Source organism: Natrix helvetica (assembly GCF_964273705.1).
Source record: "Natrix helvetica genome assembly, chromosome: Z".
Lineage (NCBI taxonomy): Eukaryota > Metazoa > Chordata > Lepidosauria > Squamata > Natricidae > Natrix > Natrix helvetica.
This window is the reverse complement of record NC_138554.1, coordinates 41,708,691-41,735,020: the sequence shown is the minus strand read 5'-3', so window position 1 is coordinate 41,735,020 and position 26,330 is coordinate 41,708,691. Positions and strand designations below refer to the sequence as shown.

The window sequence follows — 26,330 nt, the reverse complement described above, 5'->3', positions numbered from 1 at the left end:
CCAAGGCCTGGGAGACAAGCCACATTTTTAAAGACGTATGAAGAATGTATAAAGTGGGAGTTGTGTGGATCTCTTGGAGGACATTGTTTCAGAGGGAAGGCTCTGAAAGTGTGCTTCTATGGTCCCACGAGTTGACATTGTTTAACTGATAGAACTCATATCTTATTGCATGGGGGGAAGAAACTCTAAGTGACCAATGATCTTTTAAGTAATCTCGCCTCAGAAAGGAGCAGGTTGAACTGCACATGGAAGTCAACTGGTATCCAATACAGCTTGTGCAAAATGGTGACTCATGGGAACAAACAAAGATATTGTTTAAACAATATGAACCTTCTTGAAGGCTGATCCTAAACTATGTTAATCCCTGCCTCACAGCACCAAATTGACTTCCATAGTCTTTTGCTGTTTAAATTTTTTCTGTTTAGAAATACACATTGCAGACATTATTTGAATAAATTATTTGCTGTACTTGCCAGCTTTAATTTGATTTCTCTTTCTGCCTTTTTCCTTTTACTGGTTTCCATTTATTATTGGCTTTAAATTGCCATGAATTTCCTTGCGTGGCATTGGGAAGGTTGGATAGTATTTTTTAAAATAAATAACATTTTATTACAAAGTTAATTTCAGCATACTGATCTCGCAGGACATCTAAATGTCATTTTAAAAACAGGGGGCGGGAGGGCGGCGAACCCTGTTGTCATACATATATACTTGCTGATACCTTCTATGGTCAAGAAGACTTTTGCCAGTTTACTTAGCATTGTTAAAACACAAAATGAAGCATTAAGTTTAGCAACATTTTTATGTTAAAAATTAGTCCTTGTAATTTTATTTCAGACAAAATAGACCAAGTAATCTCTTTAAAAAAAAAACTTTGACAGAATGGGACTTTGAACATTGTCCACTAGAGGGAATCAGAAGGAGCTAAATAATAACATTACAGGAGAAGAATACATAAATTTGATTTACTAATACAGAATAGAACAAGATATTTTAACATTGGTATATTGAGGGATATTCATGAACAATAGATCCACAGTTTAATTTTAAGTGTGTCTGCCTCTTCACAGACACTGTATTTAGGATATGTTATGAAAAAGGAACAGGTTTTATCATACAAGATTGAGACTGACCTAAAATAAATATTAAAATTAAAATGATTTTTTAAATTAAAAATGACAGGCTACAAAAATGATATGGAAAAACATAAGATGGGGCATTCAAATGAAACTGGCTAAACACTATAAAGAATAATCAAAATACACACCAAAACAGTGATTTAGATACTTTTCTATATTGAATTTACAAATGAGAGTTGTTTAAAATTTGAAGAATTTTGTTAGAAGGAAAAAGAAAGAAAAAATAAAAACAAATCAAGCTCAAAGTCATTATTTGAAGAGACTAAAGATCAAAATTATCCAATGTAAAAGAAAAGAACATAAAGTTGATTTATATGATCAAAGTTAAAATAGGTCTGTTATTATCTCTGGTAACACTTAACAGAGTTTGGTGTATCAGAATTCAACAACAAGGTTTTATAGGCTAGTTTATGGATAGAGATAGGATACTGGAAGAATCATTTGTTGTATTTTAAGAGAAAGTGATAAGTTATTAAATTGTTTATGTTTGTTGTGATGAAGGAGGAAGTCATTTCATTATATATTTATTTCTTTATAATATCTTATTTTTCTTTTTATTTCAATTTTTCTTCCTATTTTTTTCTTTTCTGAACATTCTATATTTATTCTTTTTGTTAGTTTGCATTAGTTTCTATTTTTGTAATTGTAATTGTAAACGACATAAAAAAGAAATGTTCTTTCTTACTTTGCAAACTCTTCACGAGCTCTGGAAGCTGCTGTTTCCTGGAAAAGTGAATTATTCTGTTGGAAAAACTTATCATATTTGTTAGAATCAGAATCAGGATATATTCGGCGATAACCTCCTGTGTTGTTTTCTTCATAGATCTCTGCTTGCTGAAGCCACACAGCCTGGCAGTTCTTGAATTCCTCGGCTCTGAAAAAAATACCCAAAAAACTCCTGTTAAAACTTCAGAGTAGGAGTTTTTTCCATTTCAATTTTCTGCTGTCCAAGCCATATTCAGTTAGCTCTATCCATGCTGGACTAAAACTTTTTCACTTAGCATTTAAGCACATAAATATGCAAAATATCTTCTCCTGATCTTTTTGCTTTTGCTTATTAGACAGAAATTTCTTGGTCGCAGAGGTGGATAGTTAGCCTTACCCTCGCCACCTTTTCTCTCCCAGGGGAAAACAAGGCCAACAAGTTCCTCCACAAGACACAAAAGGTAGCATGGATGAAAGGAAAATTAAATGCTGACGGGTCTGTGGCAGAAATTTACACAACTGTTTCCATTTTTCTTTTTAAGCTTAAAGGAGACCTTTTAAAAAATTAACATTTTTTATATTTTCTTTTTTAGTAAAACAGAAGCCCCAACAGGACTCAAATATATTGTATGTGCATTCCAGATAAATATATATGTTTATCACACTGCTAAAAATATAATGATTGCAAATGCATATTTAATTGTACATTTAAAAAAATATATGCATGATTGATAAGAAATTAGGTATTAAGAATTAATGGAAAATAAACTGCCTAAATTTTCTTTACTGGAATTATAGCTATCCTGTAATAGTGATTGTTATGTAATTTCTTAAGATTTTTAGCTTTATCAGTAAACATTTACCTGCAGGTCAATTTCTGTTAAAATGTTTACTAATATCATAATTTGGCCCAGATGCATTGATAGCATCTGAAATGTATCACCACAATATTTTTTATCTATATTATTTCAGAAGTCCAAAATGAGTGAGGATGACTTTCTACTATAAAAGCTTGATACACTACTACTGTTTTTTTTTAATTATCTGTAGCTTTGCTCATTTATTATTGCAATAATCAAAACTGGATAAATATACTTCTGAATTAGATCCAAAAAGTTGTAGTTTATGATTACATGAAGAATTGTGGCACAAAGATAGCAAAAATATTACTTTTCAAAAGTTATTATTTTCAATGCTATAACCTGGACTACCTATATCCATTTGTTCTTTATGAACTGCCTCTTTATTGTTATAATGAAAAAACTAAAATCATTTTGTTTGACCAAGGTTGAATTATTATTTAAAAATTACATTAAATGATCTCATATGTATATATTTGTTCTATTTTTTTAATCTGCTTGTTTTCTGTTTTTTTCTTTTTCTCTCTGTCTCCTCTTTTTCTTTTTTCTTTTCATATATTAAAAGAATACATAAATAAAAGGAGTTCCAGTATGCACAGTTCTGTACAAACTAGTTTTGGTCTCCTTTGAACCCTGCAGAATTCTGCAAAGCTTAGGGAAATGGTGAGTTTCCTCCGATTTTGCTCCACTGTTACGTATAAGGTGGAGCATTCCACTTCCCAGGTGCACCTTAGCATAGAGTAGTGAACTAAGGGGAAGTATGCCTAGAGAAAGGTGGGGCTAGAATAAAACTAAATACAATTTAATTTTAATTTGATTCAGCGTGATTAACATAATTATTTTAATTATTTTTAATCATGTTCTTCTGCCACATTAAAAGCTCAGTTAGACGGGATGTTTTCCAGGAGATCAAAGGGACACACTGAAGCTGCAGCTAAAGAGACTGCACTTCTACTTTTATGGGTAATGCAAAAGTCCCTTAAATTCCTCCAAAAAAAAAAAAAAACCCTCCAAAAAACGATAGGCACAAAAAAGGGAAATGTTTGAAAAAGTTTATGTCTGAATGGCTAAATAAAGGATACATTTCTGCCTACCTATCATATTCCAATGCAATAGAATTTTGCTTGAATTTTAATTACTAATATTTTCAATTGCAATGGGTCATTTATTTTTAATCACACCTGTACATTTTATAACTTCATCTAAAATTGAAGCACAGCAACAACGATGGCCTGGCTGTCCTGTTAAGGGTGTGACCAAAATACTCTCCCCAAAACATACATGAATAAATTTCTTCTTATATTTATCCTTTAAAAAACTAAAATAACTTGCTTTAAATTCCCTTCCATCTAATGCTACAACAATCATCTTGCTAATTCATGCTGACCAGTGTACCGTCAAAACAACGGAATTTTATTTTTGTATTTTAAAACATATATAGTATCTGTTTGACAGGGGCTACCAATTAAATTGAAAACTGCATGTAAATACAGCAAATTCAAATTCCGAAGTCCACAATGATGGAAATTTATACTATTTAGAGATGCTTTGCAAATGGATTATAAATGTTCATTGCCACTGTCCCAGAAAGTGGATTAAAAATTTCAAACCTGGCTTCACGATTACGACACTGCTTGAGAAGCCTTTCTTTTCCTCGCCGTTTCTCTATTTCCAAGATCTTGCGCTTATCACATGCTCCTAGATTGATCAATACCAGAGTGTCATATAATAGTTGGTCTTTTACTTCTTTATCCAGCCATGAATCCGTACTGAAGCTTGGAGAATGATTCACCTACAACCACAGAAATTGAATGTATTTGTAGTTGCTGCATTTTTGCAATTCCAAATAGCAAGTGCTTTGGGGAGAACAGAGGAGAAAGAAAAGCTTGTAGCATTGATGACAGCAAGTGGGTTGTGATACCTTTCAAGTATTTGCAATTATAATCTATGATAATCAAATTGCATATGTGGGCATGCACAGATTCAAATATTAATAAATAATTTCCCCAAGTGTTGAATTTACGTATTACATGCTCATCTGTGTTCCCAAAAACTTAAGGAGAGTTGTAGGATCTTTCTTTCTGGCCCATGCTCTTTATGTGGAAAATTAAGTCAACTTAATTTTGAATTGGAAATGTAACAGTCTTTGCTGGGACTTTCATGAATCGGTAGATCCTTTTTATAATTAAATTTTTACATTGGTATAGGATAACACAATTTTAATATAAAAATATGGAAGCAGAACCTAAATAAAATATTTATATATTTGGAAAGGCTATTAGATAATAGTAATTTACATTTGAATTCATGGTGAAAAATATTTGGCATTGATCTCAGTCTTGGCAGTGTGTTATTTACTATAAATATTAACAATACAATTATATAAATTTTCATGTGTAATAGATAGTATTATTTTCTTGCCTTTATTTCTTTCTAATACTGATATCATACCAATTCCTACTATGAAAGGTTAGAAAGCTATATATATATAAAGCACAAGAAATATCTATTACATTATTGAAATTGATAAGCAATAAGTTCAAACTAAAGAGAAATATTTCAGTGCACAAAGTTTAACCAGTCTCAGAAAATCCCACTGCTGAACTTTCAGACTGATCCAAATAACCAAGAGGATAACTTATATTTTAAGTAATAATTTTCTTCCCAAATTATCAGGTATAGAGCATTAAAAATAATTATTAACTATCATCATCAAACCTGGCAAAGAATGTGACTGGCTACAATATGGGGGTGGGCAGGGGGAAGTGGGGGAGAGTGGGGAGGTAGTTAGCTAGATAAATTATTGCTCTAATTCTTCTAGCAGATCTTTTTTTGTACAATCAATTGAGTCTTCCCAACTGGTAATTCCCAAACACAAGATTGTTGTTTAATTTAAAAGCAACATTTTCAATTGTCTAATGCCCTCTGCTGGCAATCCATGTGATTGGAAGTATTGCCACAAGGCACCCATTGTTGAAGCAGAGAGGTAGAAAAGGAAGAATTTAAAGTAGAGCTTCAGAAAAACATAGGAGTAGAAGTTGTCTTAACTCTAAATGAAAGAAAAAGGGGTTCTGAATCCAAGAATCTTTCCAGTAGATAATTCTTGGAGCTACAAATTAGAAAATACAGCAGAGTTCACAATAAGAAATATTAAGTAGAGGTTGTTGGGGAAATAGTAAGTTGCAAAAAAAAAAATTAAATTCCATAAATAAGGAAGGCAATTGTCTAATAAAAGCTTTCCGTGGAAGCAGCCATACATCTATTTATTTCAAAAGAAGGTACATACCTCAAGCAACCATGGTTTGAGTTTTCGATCCAGCAAAATATCAAATCCCAGGATCTCAAAACAAGCACTCCACATGGTGTGGTTGGGAAAGCAAGTAAGGTAATTATGCTTGAGGACAGGATGAGCTGATATCAATGTTTTAATAACAACATCTTCAATATCCTTCCATATTTGCCCTGTATTATAACCATTTTGCTTCATGTACTTATTAAAGGTAGACAGCTTCCTTTAAAAAAAAGTAAGAGGGTATAACAAGAATGCAAGACAATATATTTGTGCAATTCACTTTTCTCTTCCACTTTTTAATTAGCTTCAAATTAAATGTATTTTCTTAATACATATGCAAACCTTTTTATTTCAAATACATGAATCTAGCTTGGAACAGTAAGAAATCCATAGTGTAGCTTTTACAATAACTAATATAAATTAACACTTAGAAATTATTTGATTAACATATTGTGTTATCCATGGATTCCTGAATAACTCACAATTGGCTGAATCCCATTACCTCAGAGCAACATGTAACTTCAGGACTAGTCTGGTATATAAAACAATTCCACAGCTGAAATTACCAACTAGATGGATGAGACAGAGCATACAATCATAGAGTCAGAAGAGACCTTGGAGGTTTTCTAAGCCAATCCACTACTCAGGGCAGGAATCCTTAAACCATCTCAAACAAATACAGTACCTATAAAATCTGTTTTGAAAATTTCTAGCAATGCAACTTCTCTATGAGGCAGGCTGCTCCATTGCTTAATAACTCTTGTGGTTTTTTTTGGAAAGTTCTCTTTGAGTTTGAATTTCTCTCTGTAAAGCTTCTACCCGTCAATTCTTGCCCAACTCTCAAGTACTACAGAGAATAAATCCAGATCCTTTTCTCTGTGATAGGATGATGTGACAGTATTGTAAGATGCTATCATCTTTCAAATTGGCAAGTTTGGGAACTGCTAAATAGACTGTTACAAGTACAGTTGGTGGCTTTTGCCCACTGTGAATAGAGAGACCTACGCACATGTAAATTTCCCTGTGCACAGTCCAATGAACTCCTGAGGACATTATGATCATGCAACAGAATGCAATTGATGTTGCATGCTTCTGGGCAAGGCTTACAAAAATTAGGATTGTATATGTTTTAAATATTATGTTTTTATGTTTGTATTTATACTTATGCGTAAAACCTTAAAATGATGCTTCTGACACAAATAAAAAAAATAACAACTCAAGAAGGAGGCTATGATTAAATTTATCAGATGCCATTTTGAAGCCTCAGTACACTACATCCAGAGCAGTCCCACAACAGTCTAATCTCTTTTAAAAAGCAATAAGATATTTATTTTATAATGAAGCTTATTTTATAATAAACCCATTCTGGCTTCTAGTAATCATCTTTTTCTTTCCTAAGTATTTGCAAACTCACTGCTTGGTTATCTTTTCTATGATTTTTCCATGTATTGATGTCAAGCTGATTGGTTTGTTACCTGGGTCCATTATTCACCCTTTTAAAAAAATATTGGAGTGATATTAGTTCTTTACTCTTATGACACTTCCCCTATGCTCCAAGAATTCTAAAAGATTATAGTGAAGAAATGGCAGACCGAAGATGGCTTTCCAAAAAGCGGAGTCAACAACTCTTGCCAAGAAAGCTGATGAAGTAGATTTGTTCCTTAGGCCCTCTCCGGAGAGAGGATGTCAAATTGCCCACACTGAGTTCCATACGGCTGTTCCTTATGAAGCTGCTGCAAAACAACAATCTTCAGAAGCTGAAGAACTGAGATATGAGAAAATTTGCTATTCTTTCTCAAGCCACAGTTGGAACCTTTACAGGACATTCAATTCACACTTCCTTTGCTAACCACTTTTGGAAATTATCTATTAACTGTTTTAAAGAACTTTGAAAGAACTTCAAAATGACAAAACTGGAGAAACTGGGAGAAAAGCCCCCTCAGAGAGGGCCTGCAATCTGGGAGTCCTCCTGGACACGCAGCTTAGTTTAGAAGAACACCTAACGGCTGTGACCAGGGGGGCCTTTTACCAGGTTTGCCTGGTACGTCAGTTGCGCCCCTTCCTGGATCGGGATGCTCTATGCACAGACACTCACGCCCTCATCCTTTCTCGCCTAGACTACTGCAACGCTCTCTACATGGGACTGCCCTTGAAGAGCACCCGGAGGCTTCAGCTGGTCCAGAATGCAGCCGCGCAGGTTATCATGGGGGTACCAAGGTGCTCCCATGTTACACCCCTTTTAGGCGGCCTGCACTGGTTGCCGGTTGTTTTCTGGGTGCAATTCAAGGTACTAATTATGACCTTTAAAGCGCTCCATGGCTTAGGCCCAGGGTACCTGCGAAACCACCTACTGCCACCAGTAACCTCCCACCATCCAGTGCGATCCCAGAGTTGGCCTCCTCAGGGTGCCGTCGGCCAGACAGTGTCGGCTAGCGACCCCCAGGGGGAGAGCCTTCTCTGTGGGAGCACCTTCCCTCTGGAAGGAGCTGCCCCCGGAGCTTTGCATAATTCCCGACCTCCGGTCCTTCTGACGCATTCTAAAAAGTTGGCTTCTCCAGCAAGCCGGCCTGTTAATTTTATCTAATTTTTAAAATGTTAGTGTTATATTAATTCGGTTTGTTTCTTGGATTGTTTCTAATTTTCTTTTAAGTTTTATAATATCTGTTTTTTAATGCTGTACGCTGCCCTAAGTCTTATGGGAGAAGGGCGGCATATAAATCCAATAAAACAAACAAACAAACAAACAATGATGCCTTTAATTCTTAACATAAGAAAATGAAATTGTACCTCTAAAAGTTTAAGAATTCAAAATAAATAGCAAAAAGAAAGGTATTGGTTACAGAAAACTTTAAATGGATTAAAGGGCTCCGAAAATGTTGGAATATTTTATTTGGAATATTAAGATTTTGAAATTAATCTTAAAGGACAAATGCATTTTCATAGAAAACAAAGACTGTTTTGATATTTGAGACATATTAAGATAAGTGATTATAATGATGTTCAGAGCTATTTTTGAGGAATGGCACTGTCATCTTTAATCAATAATGTCAGCTGTGTTCTTATGAACAGTCTGTTTCCAGAAAAATCTGTTACAGAAAGGGATATGGAACAAAAAAAAATATCTGAAATGACTGTTTTGGAAAACAATATGAACAAGAATTTGTTTCTGGGTTTGCTGACATCTGGACTAGTAAGGCATTGTATATTGAACTTGCTTACAGTTAAGAGCTGAAATATGCTATGGTGAGTCTAATATTATTTTAAGGCTCTGTCTTTTTGGACTTTTGCTGACACCTAGATTGCCAAAGATGTTGCTTATTGGACTTGTCTATAGTTAATAATTAAGCTATGGGATGAAGAGTTCTATATCTGTTAATTAAGAGGTGGTGAAGAGATAGTGAAACTGGTTATATGCAATAAAGATGTTTTTTTTTCCTTTTTTCCTCTTATTTTAGCTTTCTTGCATCTTTTATTTTCTCTATTTTTCTTTTTAGTTTGTATTATCTTTTACTATTGTAGTTAATTTTAATAAATTATTATTTAAAATATTATAATCTATCAATTCCCATCTATCAATTCCCTTAGTATGCTGTGATGTATTCCACCTGATCCTGCAACCTGAATTCATCAAATAAGCTAAGTGTTTTCTTATCACTGCCTGCATTTCTCTTCTGCCACTTATGGATTTTTGTTTTGTGAAGACAGGTGTAGAATATCAATTAATAGTTCCTCTCGGCCCCATTTTGTGACTTTCTCCAAAAAACTGGGCCATTTCTTGGACTTTTCTTTAATTCTTCAAATACCCAAATAACCCTGTTATTTTTGGCATTCACTGAAAATCTTAGCTCATTCTGAATTTTGACCTTCCTAATTCCATTCTTATAAATTTGTGCTGATTTCTAATATTATGCTCTTGATATTTGATATTAGAAATGTATTCTTTTTTCTTTAGTTTATCAGAAAGTTCTTCAAATAATCACAGCAGTCTCGATCCTCGTTTTAACTTGTTTAAGATTATTGTTTTGGCCTTTCCCAAGCTTCCTGTTTTTCCTTTTAGGGTTTTTATCTGCAGAATTCTTCCTAATTTTCCCTTAACTTGTTGATGTCATTTTTTTTTGAAATGTAGAACAATATAGTGAATTCTAGGATCATATCGTCACTCTCTTTCACAATTTGTACAATTGCAGGAAACATATTCTTACTATATAAAATCCAGCATAGTTGATCCACTAATACACTGCTCCACTATTACATGATGAAGGCTAATCCAATAGGCATTGCTTTAAAAATACATTGCATGTCTCTGATCTAAAAACTTTTATATTTCACTGTTAACATTTCCTTTTTCCTAAATCAGGATCACCCTTCTACTTTCTGGTCTAATTATTAATCTGAGTGAGAATCAAATAACTTCTTGAATATCTTGGCATTAGAGTTACTGGAATAGCTGTTCTTCCTTGTTTATTGATTCCTTGTTTATTGATCTGCAGATTCTAGTTTTGGACAGCAGCACTGCACTGCAGAAGGAAGCACTGCACTGCTCGTACTTGACCCACTTACTGGAAAACCATGAGGATGCTATGGAAAACTATGCAAAGGAAGCCAAGTTTTTGCTGCAGTGGGTAGAACACTGCAGAAAAATAGGAGCCACCAAACTGAAAATCCACTGGTAGTGACTGTTAGGGTGTAACCAACAAGTTGGGTAGACAATATATTGCACAAGGCATGTTATGTATCTTTAAGAGAGGAGCTCTGCTAATTAGTAGATTACAGCATTTAAATTGCAGCTGATGTTGTTGCTCTCTCTCTCTCTCTCTCTTGATTGATGTATGATAACTGCTGTCTAACTGTTACTACTGTTGCTACTACTTACTGTGTGTAAGTTATTTGCTCCTTGTATCCAAGTTATCTTGGTAGTATTGGACTGTTTTTTCTGTGTATGACTTTTTGGCTGTGTTTATGGATTTTGCTATATTCTTCAAAAAGTAAAGTTTATTTTGTTACTTTACTATCCATTATTCAGTGTGGTTGCTTTATCTATCGCACGCTGCGTATACTTTACAGGGTTGCTCTGTTATAACCTCGACCTGGGGTTCATTGCTAGTGCTTAATCGCACCAGTTCCTAACATTGGTTATGGGCCCAGACGCCCTGCCTTAACCATATTTTTTTTTTTTTTAAGCACCACTTTTTGGATAGTTTATTTTTGTGAATATGGCACAAGAACAGTCTGCTGCACTCTCCATGATTACCCGGTTTGATGGAACCAACTATGTTTACTGGTCCTTGAAGTGTTCCCTACTTCTGCGTAGAGAAGGACTGTGGTTTGTGGTTCAGAACCCACCAGATGTTACAGATTGGGATCCTGCTGATAATGAGGATGCGAAGAAGATTGCGCAGTTTAACAGGGACAATGAGAGAGCTCTCTGCATTATTGGACTAACACTGAATGACCAGCAACTGGTCCATATTCGTGGCGAAGAGTCTGCTGCTAGGTGTTGGAACACATTGCGGAGAATTTATGTTCGGGACAGTGTGGGTGCTCATATTCATCTCACACGGAAACTGTTTAGAGCCCGTTTGCAAAAAGGTGGTGATATGTTGGCTCATTTAGACTTCATGAAGAAAACTTTGCAGGATTTGCAAGAAAAAGAGTTAATTTTTTCTGAGCTTCAACAGGTGTATATTATTCTATCATCGCTTGATGAAAGCTACGACTCTTTTGTTTCCTCATTGGAAGTTCTTTCACGAGATGAACTGACATTATCTGAGGTTAGCAGGAGATTGCTTGAAGAGTCCAGACGAAGAGAGGATAGAGTTCAGTTCAGAGACAATCAATCACAAGAAGAAACACAGTTTTCAACTGTAAATTTTGTTAAGAAATGTTATTCTTGTGGTGGTAAGGGGCATATTGCTAAGAACTGTAAAAATAGCAAGAAAAGGAGTGTTGCTAATAGTAAAAGAAAAAGCAACAATGTTACTGTAACTGTAGCTAAGGTAGATAAGGCTGTAAACCATAGTTTCTGGGTGGTTGACAGTGGCGCATCCCATTCTATAACTAAGGTTAAAGAAAGGTTTGTTACTATGAAGGCTAGCAAACAGCACATTTCCTTAGCAAATGGTTGGAAAATTAAGGCTTCAGGTGAAGGTACAGCTTATTGTCCATGTATTAATGAAAAATTGGAAATGTTATATGTACCTAAAATGAAATTTAACCTATTATCTGTAAAAGACCTTGTGAAATGTGGGTTTACAGTAACATTTAAGAATGATAGATGTATTATTGAAAAGGAAGGTAATAGTGTTATTGCCAATTTGGAGAATAATTTATTTATTCTACATGAGAACTCTTTAAATATTGCGAGTTCTGAACCTGGTTATAAGAATAAACAGCCCCATGATAACTGTATACATCTACTTCATAGACGTTTAGTCCATGTAAATTTTAAAATGGTACGTCAAACTGTTATTCTATCTAATGGAATCAATTTGAAACCTTGTTCAAAATATCTTAACTGTAATGCCTGTAACCAGGCTAAAAGTAAGGTTACCCCCGCAAACCGGTTTCAAGGATTCAAGACATCTAAACCACTGGATGTAGTGTTTGCAGACCTAATTGGCCCTAAGAAACCTAGCTTAGGAGGTGCCTGCTATATACTCAGCATTATGGACCATTATTCTAGGTATGGTTTCTGTTATGTAATGAAATCAAAGGCAGAAACTTTCCAACATTTTACTAAATGGTTAAAGTTTGTTGAACGTAAGATGGATAAAAAAGTACTTTGCCTAGTCACTGATAATGGGTCTGAATTCACTAATCATAGGTTTACATCAATGTTGGAGAATGCTGGTATAGAACATAGGCGTTCTGCCCCCTACAGGCCAGAACATAATTCATTTATTGAAAGACGTGGTCAATCATTGCAGGCAATGACCAGAACTATGCTGGTTGATTCTGGTTTGTCAGAAAAACTTTGGGGTGAGGCTATAATGTGTGCAAACCATATTCTGAACATAGTAGTTAACTCAACTACTGGTAAGATTCCTTATACTCTTTGGCATGGTAGGAAGCCTGATTTGAGTTATTTACACACATTTGGTGTCCCTGCTTGGGTGCATATTCCCTCACAGACTAGACAGAAGGATCAAAGCAGAGCTAGGAAGATGGTTTTTGTTGGGTACAATTCCAATCATAGATCGTTTAGGTTCTGGGAACCTGGAACTCGGAGAATTATGCACAGTGCTAGTGCTAAATTTTCAGAACATGTTGGTTGGGAGAAGCTAGAACAAGAGTTTCACAAGGTTTGTGATGATATAGATGTTGATCGTTTGGTTAATCATGATACACCAAATGAGCAGTTAGAGAATCAGGATGGTCCATCTATTACTCTGAAAAGGGAGAAAGATGTAGATGTAGAATCTACTCGTGAGGTGGAACAGGATGATTCTGCAAGTCCTGTATTGCCTAGGAGGTCTACTAGGGACAGGCATCCACCCGACAGATACCAAGCCAGTGTAGTATTGCAAGTTAGCATAGAACCTTCTAGTTTTGCAGAGTTAAGGCTGTATCCTGAAAAGGAAAAGAAATTGTGGAAAACAGCTATGGAGAAGGAGTTGAAATCCTTACAGGAATTGAAGGTTTATGAAGAAGCTAGGCTCCCTTCAGGGGAGAGTGCAATTGGCTGTAGATGGGTGTTTAAAATTAAAAACGATGCTGCTGGCAATGCCATTTATAAGGCTCGTTTAGTTGCTCAAGGGTTTTCCCAAACTGAGAGGGATTACGATGAGGTTTTTGCTCCGAGCTTGAAAGCCTCTACGTTGAGGGCAGCATTGGTGTGGGCTGCTAAGTATCGGTGTAATGTTACCCATATTGATGTTGAAACAGCGTATCTGCATGCTCCATTGCAGCATACCATTTATATGAAGATGCCACCAGGTGTGGATTCTAATGGCCAGACTGGTTGTTGGAGACTTAAAAAGAGCCTTTATGGTTTAAAACAGTCCGGTTTTGAGTGGAACAGATGCATAGTAAATGAACTAAAAGCTATGGGATTTATTCCAGGTTTGGCTGATCCTTGTTTATTTAGACGGGTGAAAAATGGTTTGATCTCGTTGTTGCTTTTGTTCACGGACGATATAGCTATTATTACTAGGTCTGAGCAGGAAGCTATTGACATTGTTTCACAATTAGAGAGTAAATTTAAAATCCGGAATTTGGGTGAAATTAAGCATTATCTGGGCTTAGACGTGGTTAGAACCAGTAAAGGTTTTAAGCTGTCGCAGGCTGGTAAAATTAATCATTTACTTAAGAAATATAGCATGGAGCTATGTAAGACTGCAAAGACACCAATGGCATTGGAGTTTAAACCTGAGGTTACTGAGGGTACTGGTTTTGATAAGGGAATCTATCAATCTTTGATAGGTAGCCTAATGTACCTAAGTAATTGGTCTAGACCAGATATATCATTTAGTGTGAACCAACTGGCTAGATTCAATGATAGTCCTTCAGAGAGGCATTGGCAAGCAGCAAAGCGTGTGCTGCGTTATTTGAAGAAAACTATCCACTATGCATTATATTTAGAACAGAATAGGGATTTAGTTTTGACTGTTTATGCTGATGCGAATTTTGCAGCTGCTATAGATAATAGGAAGTCAACTTCCGGCATAGCCTTTATGCTAGGTGGTGTACTGATTGGATGGAAGTCGATACGACAGAAACACATAAGCTTATCCACAATGGAAGCTGAGTTTTCATGTTTGTCGTTGACATGTACTGAGCTGATATATTATAAGCAGTTGCTTATAGATATGGGATTAAGTATCAATGAACCTTTTACTGTTTATGAAGATAATCAGGCAGCAATAAAAATGGCGACTAGTTTAGCTATTAAGACGAGATCGAAGTATACTGATTTGAGATATCTTAATGTTCGACAAAGCATTAAGGATGGCCTGATAAAGTTGGAATATTGTTCAACTGAAGACAATTTAGCAGACAACTTCACTAAGGCACAAAGTTCAGTGAAACATACCTCATCATGTGAAGGTTATCATCTTACATTGTGAGTGGATATATTGATCTACCCAAAGGGGAGAATGTTAGGGTGTAACCAACAAGTTGGGTAGACAATATATTGCACAAGGCATGTTATGTATCTTTAAGAGAGGAGCTCTGCTAATTAGTAGATTACAGCATTTAAATTGCAGCTGATGTTGTTGCTCTCTGTCTCTCTCTCTCTCTTGATTGATGTATGATAACTGCTGTCTAACTGTTACTACTGTTGCTACTACTTACTGTGTGTAAGTTATTTGCTCCTTGTATCCAAGTTATCTTGGTAGTATTGGACTGTTTTTTCTGTGTATGACTTTTTGGCTGTGTTTATGGATTTTGCTATATTCTTCAAAAAGTAAAGTTTATTTTGTTACTTTACTATCCATTATTCAGTGTGGTTGCTTTATCTATCGCACGCTGCGTATACTTTACAGGGTTGCTCTGTTATAACCTCGACCTGGGGTTCATTGCTAGTGCTTAATCGCACCAGTTCCTAACAGTGGCCTAGATGGAGGAGAGAGAAAAATGAAGGTGGCAGTAATGAGATCAAACTGACCATTCTGTATAAGATTTAAAGGGAAAAATAATAAAACTAGGGACAACAACCCAGCAGTTCCATTTCAATAAATTCATTTGTGCTTCCTTTAGGGGGGATAAATCTATGCTCCTCTCGCCTCCTCCAGACTCCTGCTGTTTCTCATTTGTGCTTTTTAAATGATTTACATCACCTAATGACAGAGAATGAGTCATGTGCCAGCTGAATTTGGAGAATTGTTTTTTAAACAAGTCTGAAATGGCTGTAAAGATTCATGAGACCAAGCCTCCAAGCCCAGCTATGATTATGTTGGAAAATATTCTGTACCTCTTACTACCAGAATCTTCATCTCGTACAAAATTAGCGCTGTGCTTGTTAATTGAATAATTAGTCAGGTGCATGCAGACATTGTCCTGTAAATAATTAAACAACAAGCAGGTTATTAGGCTAGAGAGATTTTAATCCCACTTATGTTCTAGTCTCAGGATTGGAAGGGCAGGGAATGGTGTGTGAAACATCCATATTTTGTGGGAAGCTTAAACTGTCTGGCCTTTACATCTCCTTTCAGATTCGCAATAATATTTATCTTACTTACCGTAGTTTTCCTTAATTTATTTGGTAATGGAATTTTAACAACATAAAAATGATTTTTTTAAATGTTTGTGGTATGAAACAATAAGCTGAAACTTTTGTGTTCTAAATTCTTTGATAAAAATAAATTATTTAAGAAAGCAACATGAGATTTGTATAACCATAGATCTGAAAGAACCCATATACTGTATACCTATGCACTTTTGTGAAAAACTAAGAGAACATCTAAAACAAATAAGAAATATATATAAAAGAAAAATATACTGGTTTAAAAGTTGATGACTATTCCATGGTCTGCACTAAAATAAATAAAAAAGATAAACTACTTATTAATTCTGCATGATTCTCCAAATATTGGTGAACCACAGCTTTAGCAACCTGGCCAATAATAAAGGACTTTGGGAGAAGTAGTACAGGAACATCTGATTTATACATTCTGCAAGCCTGTTAGTCTTTATCTCATAAAAACATATATTTAAAAAACAGCATTTGGAATCTTGCAGGGTTAAAATTGTTTGGAGCCAGTGATTTGAAGTGGAGAAGTACAAGCAAGAAAGGATTAAGTGCTTTTTCCCTTGCATGGCTTCTCTTTTCAAAATTCAATCTACCAAATGTTTGTCTTTTACAAAAATCAATTCTGAGGCAGAGATAGTTATCTAGGCTCAAAAGCAAAAAATGTAAAGTAAATTATAGGCTTTTACATACACAATGGCTGTGCTAATTCAATACTGGCACCACCATGGCATGTGACCATGACTTTGCAGACTTCTAGCTATTCAGTTGCTGCTGAAAAGAAAGACAACAAAAATGCACTCCCCATCAATGGGAATTTCTAACTTGTTCTCTTGTTGGCTCATATGTCCTCATGAGCTATGTTGACAGTAATTTTCCCACTATTGTTTGCTGTTTTGGAGGGCAGCTTTTCTGTGCTCTTAAACATTGGCTAGTTAACATAATCATAATAATCTTGACCACAAAAAGAAATATTTCCAGGTAAAAGCAAGTTTGGAGGGAACCACAAAGTAGTAGATGTTTTCAATGCATCTCCACTGGACAATAAAGAAAGCGCTTGCTATTCCAGGTGGGGAGTAGCACATGGAAGACCATAGAATCAGAAGCCTTTGCAAAGCAATAGCATACGAAATGATGAGCATGCACCCTGTCCCTTTTTAACTTACATCACATGCACTGCACACATATGAAAGGGGAAGTTTCAATGATCCCATTGCACCTGACAAATTAACAAAAAGGTGACACTCCCATGTTTGGATGCTCCTTTACATAGCAGTGTGGGGAAAATGATAGTTTGCAGTGTGTTTTTGCGTGTGAAATCGGCATTTAATCTTCATTCAAATTAGAGGAATATCTCAGTCATATATAAAGGGACCACTGTCAACACTTGTCAATCCACCAGTGTGAGAAATATATCAGTATAATTCAGTAGTAAAGGTTCCTCTGTTCTAGTGACATTTAAATATTAATTTTGGGGAAATATTGAGACATATTCCCCCCAAAAGTGGTGGGGCTCAAATTGAAATCCACTGATGGATACGTATGACTACTTATGTCAACAGAATTCAGCCTTTTGACTCACCAAATTACTTTGTGATGGGTCCGAATACATAGATGTTGCAAAACGTGCAAGTCCCTCCTCATAAACAAATACTCGTAGTGGATCACATGATGTCACCAACACATAAATCCGAAGATCAAACTTGAAACCATCAATAATAAATGGCTTGAGAAAGGAAAAGTAATTTTCAAGTAAATATCTACAAATAAGAGTTTCATCTAGAAAAACCACATACTAGGCAATATACATATTTCTGAGTTTTTGCTAACTTATGCTTATAGTTTAATAAAAATCAATTCAGATATACTTTTTGATAAATGGAGGCCAAAAACCTCTTTACTATGTGAAATTACTAAGAATATATTGTACCCAATCTCATTCATGTAATTGGACTCATGTAAGTATGTACTCAAAAGGTCAATGTAAGGCCATTCTCAATGAGTTCCTAAACTAAATAATCTGTTGATAATGGTTAAAGCTCTTTTTAATTTTTTTCTAGAGGTATAGCAAAATAAATTGGGGAGGGTTGTCATTGATTCATAGATCCAGATGGGCCTTGTAAATCATCTAGTCAAACGTCTTGAATGATGCCACACACACACAATCAGATTTAACTGCAAGCCCAACAGAGGGCTATCTAAACCAGTTATTTAAGAACTTGAGTAAGAGTGGCCTACATTCTTCTGAGGGGAAGACGATCCACAACTATATTACAACATGTAGCCATTAATTTCAGAAACATTTGCAAGATTTCATTCAACTTCTAATATCATATAGTGTCTTTCCCAGTAGCTTACTGCCTTGGAGAAAAAGGAAATGGCATCAGATAGAAAAAAATAGCATGCCAGAAACAGAAATGAGTCTTCAGCTATTATTAGCTTGGGTTCCACCCACTTATTTCAACTGACTGTTAGATGCCCCAGAGATTGTTTTAATAATTAGTTAAAACAGAAGTTGTCCACCCTTACTCCAGTGAAGTTGCCATGGTTGATCTGCCTTTGTTAGAATGAAATTTCTTAAGAGTATTATTTCATTAAATCCATCTCCTGTATTTGAAGACCATTAAATTAAAATCTGCTCTATGGTAACAGCAACAGATATTTGAATTGCACCTTTATGACCTCTCCAAGTGTTCACTCCTACAGGTCAAATATTCATTGCCATACCGTGTCTACACCGTGCTCAAATCATTCCCAACAATTCCTTGCCCCATTCTGCCTTTACTTCATAAAACTTCCTCAACTTCCAAGGGCCATCAGAGTAACAAAGTGCTAGCACCCTGGCAGGTCAAAAAAAACAGGCAGCTCATGAGGGTTCAGTGTCAATTACAGTGAAGTTTCACCTGCTTTTTCTTCATTCTGTGATCAAAGTTGTGGGAAGCAACAGGGAATTTCCAGACAATTCCAAATACCCATATTCCAAACATGACTGACTTGCACCAAAAATATCAAATAATACAAATTCAGCCATGGTTATTCCAATTTGTAATCTACTACTGTATAAACTACTTATACTTGATTATGAATTCAATTTAAAATCAATTTTCTAACAAACTCTAAATTTACTTTGTAATGCAGAGTATTTCAATGATTTAGATTGGAACTTTGTAATCAATGTTATGGCTGACTTTCTCCAGGATTCTACCTCTCTCAACTTGTGGCCCAACTGGTTCACTTTAGCTATTTTTATTCTTGTGTCTCCAATCCCAGTAAGTTTTCCTATCTCTACATCCACCTTCCCATGATTTCTGGACGCTTTCCCACAAACAGATAGTTTCATTTCTTGATGATTCTTTAGGCGCTCTCGCCTTTTAATCCATGTCATTCTCTCTTAAGGAGAAGATTTACTGATCATCAATGGTTTTTGACACACTGATTTTATTTCTCAGTAGTAGACTGCTTTTGAATATCTGCCAGTTTTAGTTAAAATGGCTAGAAAGACTCACAGCAATACAGGGAGCCTGTTTCTATACAAGAAGATCACCTTTGAGATATAGAGCTGGCAGATCATATCCTCCCCAGGTTTGATATCTCTTACAGTTTTTGTGATGAAAATGCCTTTGCCTTGACAACCAGAGTCTGGTTTACAGATGTAAGTTTTATGTTTTTTTGATCTCCCAAAGGCCTGCAATTCACCATAGCTGAGACCAATGAAAAGAAAAGAAAAAAACATGTTATTTAAAAAATATACAGCAACAGGGAAATCCCAGTCAATTCCAAATAAACATATTCCAGCCATGACTGGTTGGATATACAGCAGCCCCAAAACACTCCAAACTGCTAGCCCTAAATATTCAGTTGGGAAGGCTGCTTCTCAAAGTCCGACCCATGGGGAACCGAGACAGGATTTTCAGTAATAATTAGGGCTCCTAGTAGAGTGGTTTGAATTTTAAGAGAGACTTCTATACTTAGGCCTATTTAGGCCAAATTCATTTGCCCATGTTCATCTTCTAAACTTTTATGATGAAAAAGAGAAACTAAATAAGAATAAAAAATATAGGAGATGAGTTTTATAAAGACTTACTCAGCAGGAAGACACCAAGTCTTGGGAAAGAAGTTGAATTCCTTGGGGAAAATCTTTAACATTCTGCTCATATTCCTGGCTAGAAGGTCCTTCCTACAGAGTTCTGTCATTCCAGGGAAATGATTTATTTTCTAAAAATGGGATCAAAGGTAAATATTCAATACAACTCAAACCTTCACATCTTTTTTCACAAATAAAAACATAGACTCTTTAGGTCCATCTCAGGGTATTAGTAAATACCTGATAACTTTTCATCTCCATTACCCGATCCAGAGAGACAGAATAATCTGTCCAATACAAGGTCCAATCATCCATCTCCGTTGCTTCCCGAAGCCCACACATTTTGGAAGCTCGACGTACTGTGTGATAGAAAGAGACAGAATCACACCAGTTTCATATCGAAATATTAGGGAGAAGAAATGAAAAAACAAGTTCCATTCGGAGGGTACATCATAACTTAATTACAATAAATAAACTATGTAATTTAATTTCAAAGAAAAATATACCAGATTATTGTTGGCTTAATATGAATTTGTGCCAAACTCCAGTTGATTAACTTGTTAGAATTCCTCCACACACTTATTTTTAAATTGCGAGTCTTACATTGGACAATATGAGACAGCTTTAGAAAATACATAAATTTAGGAATTATAAGAAAGAAAAAATGAGGTGAATGTATGAATACTGAAGATGAATGTTAGATTCCAAATAATATTTTCAATTGTTAAGGGTAAATATCTTTTTTTAATTTTTCAAACAAAAGCTGTAAAAAAGCTCAAAATTTCATTAATGTGCAAGTGCTTTTTAATAATAATTGTGGGCTTTTTCCTCACTGAACCCAACTGAGAAATATATTCAGCCTCATCACTATAGATTATACTTACCACTCTCATATTTACAGTTGGTCAGATTTATCACTGGTCATCTGGAAAACATAAAAAGAAGAAGAAAGACAGAGGCAGACAGGCAAAACCAATGCACAACTTACTGCAAAGTATTTAAAAACCTTCTGGTTCCTGCATCTCCAGTTCCAAAGTGCTTTTCAAAAAGTAACTGGACTTTCTCGGATTTTTTCTTTGAAAACATTTCACTTCTCATCCAAGAAGCTTCTTCAATACTGACTGAATGATAAGGATGATCCATAGACACATGGATCAAGTATTATAGTGGAAAACCAAGTGAACTAAGAAAACTAAGATCAGTGAAATCTCACTTTGATTAAGGATTTCCGGAAGGAGTGGATTTAAGCTTATAATGAAATCTTAACAAACTGATTACCAAATCAGTTTTAATTATCACCTAGTATGAATAATTAAGCTTTTTAAAATTGTACTTAGAAGAGGGCTAATATACCTTCCCAATCCCATACTCAAGAATATAAAGATGAGGTAGAATATTTGTAAGAGGGAACCAACAGGGAGATGTGAGAGTTACAGTGAACCATAAACTGAATTTGTTCTGATTTTTTAGCAGAAATATATTATTTTAACTTGAATCAAAATACATCGTAATAGAATTTGGAAAAAATAATCAAAATTTCATTCTAAGCAACACATATCAAACACTAAATGAGCATTTGGATATGGATCTTGCCATATTTTATGCAAATATAGAGATTTTATTTTCACTTTATTTTGTATGGTATTCCAGGAAAGGCCTCACAAATCTATATTTTAGTAAGTGTAACATCTTCAGGATGTTTAAAACCAAAGTAATTAATTAAATGTTTTCCGGACTGAGAACATTGCTCTTGCTCTTAAAAAAAGATTCAGTCTTTTGTCCCATGAGTCTGCATTCTTAGAACATCACTTGGTTCCCTTACCATCTATAATATTTAACTTTCAAATGTGCGTCCTTATGAATCAGCAAGAGGAAAAATGAGTGTCAGGGTCTCATAGCTTTGGTCAGACTACAAACAGTATGCTCCATTGGAAAGAGAGAGTAATAAAAACTTGCTTGGCCCGAAAAGGTATGCAGCAGGATTGCCAATTGTCAATCACCAGCAGAACAGAAATACTGTCTTAAATACAGGATAGCCTGTATTTGTTTTATATTTATAAAAATGATAAAAACAGCTAAATTGCTATTATGCTATACCAAAGGCTCAAGAATCAAAAGAAGGTGCTAGAACAAAATGACAGAAGGCTGTAGCATTCATATTCTGCTTGCAATTTAGGAGGAGGCAGAAGGTGTCTGAACCTGTCCAGCTCTACTTAGGTTAAATTCTTAAGTTCAATTGCCAAGAATCTCAGAGGGAAGTCCTGCAAAGTTAGTAATTAAATTCACACATGGTATCAGTCATGCATGTTCAATGGAGGTTCGTCCAGTGAAGGAGAATTGGTTATACTAAGCCAAAACCAAAGAGGACACACATTCTGTTAACATATGACCAAGCAGCTATCTTTCATCCTTTTTATTTTAGAGTAAACATGAAAAAAAAGGAGGGGGAATTTAGGATATAATGAGATATATGTCAATTAAAAACACAGAGAGAACATTAGAGAGTGAAAGGAAAGTTAGAAATTATTTATTTATATATCAGATTTAGTAACCGCCCACCTTACTCAAAGAGCAACATATGTTATTTAGTTCAACAATTCTCTCTCTCAGTACTTGTTCACTATTTTTATCCTCTTTTAGTAAATAAAACCAGACTTTGTAAACTTTCAGTGGTTATTTCTAACCTCCTTTTCCTCTTTTTTTTCTTGACAATAGCAATGGAACAGGAATCTTTTTTGCTGTTCTCTTCACACATCATCGTTTCCTGGTCAGTGGCATCCAATACACTTTCTTCCATTTCCAGTCCACCTGGAAAGAAGTCAAGTTCAGACACATCCTTCTCACCCAACTCTTGTCTCTCTTTGTGAAATACATATTTTTGTGTCTCATCTGCTATCCTCATTCTGTCAGAAAAAGAAAGCAAATTTCATCTATCATTTGTGAACATTAATATACATCAATGTGTGAGTCTGAGCATTTATTTACTAAATAACTTAGAAAAGGAAATAACCTGCACTCTCTCTTTGCTACAGTTATTAATTGGATCAATTTCTCCAAGTATATTTTTGATACAAGGGCTACCACCACTGCTAAAGGAAAAAAAACTTTTTAATTTTCAATCTCTTTATTAACGAACCTCTAGTTATTATGAATTCAACCCATTGTGTACATCCAAACTTTTAAGTGTCCAGCTTTAAGAATACAGTTTATTTTGCAACTTACCCCTCCTTAAATTTTGGAACACAATGATATACCCCAAATGAACATGTTCCTTTATTGAATACAATCTCACTGCTGATATCCGATAAGCAAAATAAGAGAACTTTATTTGAAACTAGAATCTAAAAGGCTCAGGTTGTAAGTAAGTACGCAGAATTCAAGGGAAAGTTATGATACAAGAAATCTTTACATGAGGAGTCATATTTCCACAAAGGGGTTAACATCTATTAAAGCCCATCAAATATATTATGTCATGCTACATAAAGTTAGACCCTTTGAATTAAAAATAGAATGCAAGGTAGTTAACACTAACACTAACTTTCACTAACACTAACTTTCTAATAAATATTTGAATAAAATTGATGGAAAAAAACCAGAGAAAAATAAATATACATATATATATACACATATACACACAATATCATCTTATCTATTAAGAAATTATATTAATATGTATACAAAGATATCTCAAATGACCTTTATGTAGGAACAATGGGATTTGATTTAGATGAGAACTCAATACTTATTTAACTGCATATTAACTCCCCCCACCCCCACCCCGTCTCTTCTAGGAAAGCTTCCAGGTTAGACTATTGTTAGGTAATTCCTCTATCTCTTTGTAGGTTTTCCCGCATCTGAAAACATTCCAGAAAATATTCTTAGGTATTAGAGTGACAAAATCACAGTGCACTCTTTTATATTTCCATTTCCTCCTGGGCTCAGCTAAAATTATTTCTAAATAGTCATATGCAGAATGGAATCCAAGGCAACAGAAACATTTGCTTAACTGAAAGCAAATGCCAGTAAAATCAGGACAACTCTGAGAGGGCATTTAGAAAAGTTAGCAAAAAAATGTATGTATATCTCTGCATGTATATCTTATTGCATATAGTGAGTATATTGTTAAAGAATAAGTGGTACACTAATTTGGATTTCCAAAACCTTAACATTTTTAACACTTAAGAATGTATTATTCCATTTACTTTTAAAAAGAGAAAAATACTTTGTATTTAGTTCTGGGGCTTTCTTTAATATATTAAATTGTTATATTTATTAAACTAACCTGATTCTCTGGCTCCAATCCTTAGAATGATTTTTAGACTCGTCCCAGATCTGTTCATAGTGGAAGGAGTATGTTGCGGTTGTCATCTTGATGTCTCTAAGCAGAATAAAAATCAAACACAGTGCAGTGCAATCTGATAAGAGGGTAACTATACTTTAAATACTTGATGTGTTTAACTGCAGATTATAATCACAGCAGAGTCTTGAATAAATCAAAAGTTACTTCAGAGTGGTCTGTAATGGCAATGAACCAGTTCTTCTGTCACTAGGGAATGGTTTGTTTGTTTCATTCACAGTTGTCTGAGCATGTCTTTCTATGCATATGTACACAATTGCAAATGATAAAAGTGTGGAGAGTTTTTTTAAACCATGACTCTCAAAGTTCATTATTTTTAGTAGAAATTTGTTTTAATTTAAAAATTAAGTGTATTCAATATTTTTTATAGTAGGTTTCTACAAATGCTGTTATATTAGAAAAATAAATGCATGAAATGGTTAAAATAACAATAAAAATTCTACATACGGTATTCAACATTCATTAATACAATACAACTCAAAATAATACAATTCAAAACATGGCATTGTACTTATTTTCTTTTTAAGAAGAGTGGCTTTGGTTCTCATTTTCATATATATATATGCTGGTTTTGTTGTATTCGGGTCTTTTCCCGTGTAAGGTTACACTTACATGGGAAAAGACCCGAATACAACAAAACCAGCATACCTACACCCGTGAAAATCTACGAAAACATATATACACACACACACACACACACACACATATACATATATGGCAACAGCAACTTACAAAAAGCACAATGGGATTTTGATTATTAAACTTTCATTTTCCTCTCATATATTGGGCCATTTCCTTGTAGTTTCTTTAAGCTGATTATATACTGGCAAATAAAAATGATTTTGGATAATTGCTGTAACCAAATGTACATTGATATTAAATTAGATTAATTAAAGGGATAACATGGCATACTAGCAGAGCTCAGGTATGATGGGGTGTATATAAGAAGCTCTCATCTACACGACAAATTTAGGTTTTTGAGAAGGCTGTAGAATTTCAGTTAGAGAGCCCTACAATAGATGGATTACCTGGTCTAATGCAATTAAATTTTATTTGTGGATGACTTCTAACAAGATCAGGATAGAGGAAGTGTGACTCAGCTAGTATTACTTGCCCACTTTGCAACCATTAGATTATTTTGGTATCTGTTTTTTCTGTTTTTGTATGACCAAATGTGTGCATGCATCAAGAGGAGGAGGATTTGGTCCCTTCAGAGCTTTCCCAGAAAAAGACTGCTGTCCTGAGCTGGATGGGGGAAGAGGGAAGTGTAACCATATCCTAGAATCTATCAGGGAATATCTAATATCTTAGAAAGTTGTAGCTAACAGGGGGCAAGATTCTAGTAGGTGTAAGCAAATAAAGTACTGGACTCAGTTAGATCTCACTGTCTGGTCTCTGGGCTAACACCAATCTGTTAGTCCATAATAGAATGTCATCAACAGTTTCCTTCCTTCTTCTGTATAACAATATTCTCCAACAAATTTGAATGGTCCTCCCTATTTTTAGGCGTTCCAAAAGTCCTTTGTTTTCTTGAACTTTTGAATATTTGTACAATGTAACTGATGTTCTGGGTATGTATGTATGGTGTGTGTGTGTGTGTGTGTGTGTGTCTATGTTTGTGTACATGTGTGTTTGTTATGTTGATTTTAATGTAATATTTTTAAATATATATATTCAGAAAGGCATGTGGCCAGATGACAAATA

At 34.9% G+C, this 26,330-nt stretch overlaps 1 protein-coding gene across 8 annotated transcripts in view; it reads right to left on the bottom strand.

Moving 5' to 3' along the window:
* Window positions 1-26,330, bottom strand: part of TTLL6 (tubulin tyrosine ligase like 6) — a 56,374-nt gene that overhangs the window by 26,984 nt on the left and 3,060 nt on the right. For 4 of the 8 annotated variants that reach the window (XM_081971378.1, XM_081971377.1, XM_081971379.1 and 1 more), the window contains 11 exons: window positions 24,552-24,647; window positions 22,955-23,172; window positions 21,154-21,192; window positions 20,510-20,628; window positions 20,270-20,400; window positions 19,730-19,886; window positions 17,768-17,911; window positions 15,910-15,995; window positions 5,991-6,216; window positions 4,315-4,496; window positions 1,825-2,013 (listed from right to left, as the gene is read on the bottom strand). In XM_081971378.1, coding sequence (XP_081827504.1) covers window positions 1,825-2,013; window positions 4,315-4,496; window positions 5,991-6,216; window positions 15,910-15,995; window positions 17,768-17,911; window positions 19,730-19,886; window positions 20,270-20,400; window positions 20,510-20,628; window positions 21,154-21,192; window positions 22,955-23,172; window positions 24,552-24,647 — 1,587 coding nt within the window. Of the gene's footprint in view, window positions 1-1,824; window positions 2,014-4,314; window positions 4,497-5,990; window positions 6,217-15,909; window positions 15,996-17,767; window positions 17,912-19,729; window positions 19,887-20,269; window positions 20,401-20,509; window positions 20,629-21,153; window positions 21,195-22,953; window positions 23,173-24,551; window positions 24,648-26,330 lie in introns of those variants that run through there. The other 4 variants (XM_081971382.1, XM_081971381.1, XM_081971383.1 and 1 more) reach the window with 2 other exon arrangements.